This window comes from Sinocyclocheilus rhinocerous, unplaced genomic scaffold (assembly GCF_001515625.1).
Source record: "Sinocyclocheilus rhinocerous isolate Xijiao unplaced genomic scaffold, SAMN03320098_v1.1 scaffold112, whole genome shotgun sequence".
NCBI classification, from domain to species: Eukaryota; Metazoa; Chordata; class Actinopteri; order Cypriniformes; family Cyprinidae; genus Sinocyclocheilus; species Sinocyclocheilus rhinocerous.
The window spans coordinates 160,077-164,737 of NW_015644008.1; the positions used below are offsets into that span (position 1 = coordinate 160,077).

At 36.7% G+C, this 4,661-nt stretch overlaps 1 protein-coding gene across 1 annotated transcript in view; it reads right to left on the minus strand.

Annotated features, from left to right (window-relative positions):
• Positions 1 to 2,832: 2,832 nt before the first annotated feature.
• The window catches only part of LOC107757805 (G protein-activated inward rectifier potassium channel 3-like), a 14,836-nt gene continuing 13,007 nt past the window's right edge, over positions 2,833 to 4,661 (minus strand). The window contains exon 8 of the mRNA XM_016575389.1: positions 2,833 to 3,443. Coding sequence (XP_016430875.1) covers positions 3,168 to 3,443 — 276 coding nt within the window. The 3' untranslated portion in view covers positions 2,833 to 3,167. The remainder of the gene's footprint in view (positions 3,444 to 4,661) is intronic.

The window sequence follows — 4,661 nt, forward strand, 5'->3', positions numbered from 1 at the left end:
ACTTACAGGTTGTGATTCAGTGGAGCAGCTGGTCCAAATAAACAGGATACTGATCCATCTTTCAACAGCAAGCGTTTTGTGAATCCCGTGTTGAACTCCCCGAGATTAGAGAAGCAGTCGTCAGTAGAATGACGTGTTTGTGGGCGGGGTCAAGTTGTTCGTGGCCGATTCAAATTACTAACGACTCGTTTCAGCTGTTCAGAGTCGATTCTTTATTTTGCGAGACAATAACTTTATTTATCGTGCACTTTCAGCTTTACAACTTTGCAGATCGTTTACATTCACATACAGCTACATTACACACTGCATGAAAGGCAATATTGGAAATGGCATAATAGGGGCACTTTAAACTCTTTTGGTATTAAAGAGACCATCTGAAAAATATAAAGAGCAGCATATGATGTAGAACTCTTATATTTCAAAATCTTTTTTTATTAAACTCTTTAAAAGATGACAGCTGCAACTCTTCTCTTTAACCTAAATGTTTGTGAATTTATTCTGTTTATTCGGCAATGTTGCTGTTTCATTAATATCCCTTTTTTCTTTGCTATGTTCAAAGTTTGTTTCCCTTGTTCAGCTAATTCTCAAATAAAGCATATAGAAAGAAAAAAAACTCTTGCACCAAACCTCTTGACTAACTTAACCAGCAAAACCTTGGTCAACCAGCGTCACCAGAAAGATCAGCCACAAACCAGTCTGAAGCTGAACCAGCATGGGAAGAGACCTGGACCAGCTGGTTTAAGACATTCCTTGTTGCATTACGTTAGTTAATATGTCAAAAATGGCCTGTTGATGTGTTGGAAATATTCACTCATTAATATCAATTCTCTTTATTGGGCACTTTAAAATTTCTCTCTCTTATTTCATCTGCGGCAGCAACTGAGCAATGAGTTATTTGTTGCTATGAACACATTTGAATTCAATAAATAAGAGATACAAAGAACAGCAGTGTGTTTGTACAGCTAATTAATCACAGGATGATGTTAATTTCTACATTGATTTAATTAGGATATTGAAAAGTTGCAATGGCATAATAGCATCCAATATCTCTCTTATTTTAATCAATTTATCATCTAGATCCACTCACATAATGACATGGATACAAACCGAATGATTTTCCCAGGCTAAACTCTGTTCGGCAGTCATCAGCGTGTGCTAATTTTATCACCGGCTGACTCTTAAGAAACTAATGCTAAACTCTGCTGTGATGTTGCAAATGGGAATGTAATGTCGCCATAGTAACACATTCACTTCTTTTTCAGGTACATGTGAAACTAGCCAACGTGACGATAAACAACTTGCACTGACTTCTAAAAGATTGTTTTAAAAACACTAGCAGTTCAGAACCGCACTGGCTGAACACTTAAGAAAGAAAGCCAGTGAAACGTTAAAGACTGTTAAAGGGGTCATATGATGCGATTTCAAGTTTTCCTTTCGTTTCCGACACGTGCTTGTGTTGTTCGGCCAATCACAATGCACTGGGTCAGCTGGCCAATCAGAGCAGACTGCACTCGTCAAAGGAGGGGGCTTTGTTGAAAACGACGTTTGAGAGAGGCGGGGCATAGAGGACCTACAATAATGTACAGTATTTGAAAAAGAATGTGTTTTTTGAACATTAAAGCATGTCAACATATTCTGTTACACCAAATACACAAAATAATGATCTTTAAAATAGCATCATATGACCCCTTTAAGTTTACTCAAATGATTGATACTAATACAAATTACAAATCGGACATGTTAGCTCAGTTTCAAAACCTAGCGAGTTGCCTACCTAGACACCATGTAAGATACTTTGTTTTAGCCTAATTTTAAAGGGATAGTTCACCCAAAAATTACAATTCTGTCGTTTACTCACCCTTGTGTTGTTCCAACCCTGAATGAGTTTCTTTTTTCTGTTCAACACAAAAGAAGATATTTTGAAGAATGTTATTAACCAAACAGCTGCTGGTAGCCATTGACTTCTATAGTAAGAAAATGGGGACCAGCAACTGTTTGATTACTCACATTCTTCGAAATATTTTCTTTTCTGTTCAGCAGAAGAAACAAACTTCTATAGGTTTAGAACAACATGAGGGTGAGTAAATTATGACAGAATTTTCATTTTTGGGTGAACTATCCCTTTAAGATAACACTGCATGTGTGCTTCACAGGTTTCATTTAATTTAGAATGATACTTAGAGGGTTAGTTCACCCAAAAATGAAAATTCTGTCATTAATTACTCACCCTCGTGTTGTTCCAAACCCGTAAGACCTTCGTTCATCTTCGCAACACAATTTAAGATATTTTTGATGAAATCTGAGGGCTCTCTGACCCTCCCATAGACAGCAAGGTAACTACCATGTTCAAGGTCCAGAAAAGTACCAAGATGATCGACAAAGTAGTCCGTGTGACATCAGTGGTTCAACTGTAAAATTACGAAGCTACGAGAATACTTTTTTACGTGTGGCAGCGCTGACCCAAATCTGGCATAATGACGTCATCACGCCGGCGCAGGCACACACTCGCGTCATGATACTGTTGTGAACGCGTGTCCACAAGTGACACAGTAGAGACGAAAATGTGGAATAAAGTTGTTATTTTTGTTTTCTTTGCGCAAAAAAGTATTCTCGTAGCTTCGTAACTTTACAGTTGAACCACTGATGTCACACGGACTACTTTGTTGATCATCTTGGTACTTTTCTGGACCTTGAACATGGTAGTTACCTTGCTGTCTATGGGAGGGTCAGAGAGCCCTCAGATTTCATCAAAAATATCTTAAATTGTGTTGCGAAGATGAACGAAGGTCTTACGGGTTTAGAACAACATGAGGGTGAGTAATTAATGACAGAATTTTCATTTTTGGGTGAACTAACCCTTTAAGTAGACGGCAGACAGAGAGGCAGCCCACTAGAGTTTGAATTAGAGCTACTGTGTGAATTCAAAGGCAGTGTTGTCGTGAAACATCAAAAGTTAGGATTTAATCTGACTGAAAACACAGCAAGGAGACACTAGGATTTCCCCCTTGGGGAAAGTATTCTATGCAAGGCATTAGCGACTACAAATTTAAAAATCTAACTCAAAGAAGGCGGCTTGGATCATTGAACAATCCAGTCTAAAGTTAAATTTACATCAACTGTGGACTCCTTCGAACATTTTCCGTACCTTTTTACATTCTTGCATCCTTTTAAGCCTCAGACTCTGATTGGTCAGTGGTCACACTGCCGTTCTGCTCTCCTACAACCGATTGGTCCTGGGTATTTGTAACTCCGCCCACAGTAAATGTTGGCCCATCTCCCTCCCTGACAGATTCTGAATCAGTGGACTTCCCCGTTTGCTCAGTCATATTAGGCCCCTCCCATTTCTCTTCATCAAGCCGACTGGAGATCGACCAATAGAGATGAGCATCCAAACGGGCGGCAGCCAATGCCAGGTCTCTCGCAGAACAGGAGGGCGTGTTCACCTTTGAAGGATCATGAACAACGTTAATAAGTGTATTTAAAGCATTTATCTAAATCTTCATTCTGTGAATGATAGCTAAAAGACATAAATCCTGCTCAATTTGATTGCATCTGTCCGTTTACATACATTGAAGTATTTTGTAATTTACACATGCATACATATATTTAAAAAATAAATATTAATTAAAAAAGTTAAAAAACTAATCTAAAATATTTTGATATATAAATATTAACTAATTATCACAATATTATTTCTTTAAAAAACTTAAAATGGTTTTATGTAGCTTTACATAAAAATATCTATACATAAATATTAATAAAAAAATTAATATTAACTACATATAACATAACTATTTCTTTAAACAAATTAAAATGGTTTATTAATTAAATACAATTAAATATTAACTAATCTAAAAATATTTTATAAATATTAACTAATTATCACAGTATTATTTATTTATTTTTTAACTTGTAGTTTTGTTGTAGTTTTATACAAAAATACTCTTTGGCCGAAGGATAGAAGGTGAGAATGTGATTGCGTAAGTAGTTTGATTGCTTCCAGTGATGTGCATTTATGACTAATCCAAAACTACAGCAACACCTAATGCAGAATTTTTGATTGATTATGCACATAAAATCCCATAAGTAAAGAGAGACATTTCTGATTTTGCTCTATAATAAAATGCTGGTCAGCCTTGCACAGACAGATGATTATTACAGAGCCTTTGATATCAACATATATTAGTTAACTGAAAACTTTGTAAGGGATTTAAGAAAAAACTATATAAGAGATGATGCACACTGCAAAATAAAACCCAGATATGGTGATACAGCTACTTAACAAACAAATAAATACATGCAGATTTAGCCCAGGTATGGTCAAGGATGAATTATACACTTTAGCGTCATTACACTCTTAAAAACAGATTTAGCCATAGATTTTTGGTTCCCCAAAGAACATTTCAGTGAACAGTTCTTAAAACAACTGTTTTTTTTAGTGCAAAGAACATTTTATATAACCTAAATAACCTTTTCCACTATTAAAGGGGTCATATGATGCTATTTCAATTTTTCCTTTCTCTTTGGAGTGTTACAAGCTCTTGGTGCATAAAGTGCCGCCTCCACTCACTCTAGCGGAGTTCCTCACTCTAGCCCTCCGGCCGTTCCTCACTCTAGCCCCCGGCCTCTGCTCACTCTAGCCCTCCGGCCGTTCCTCACTC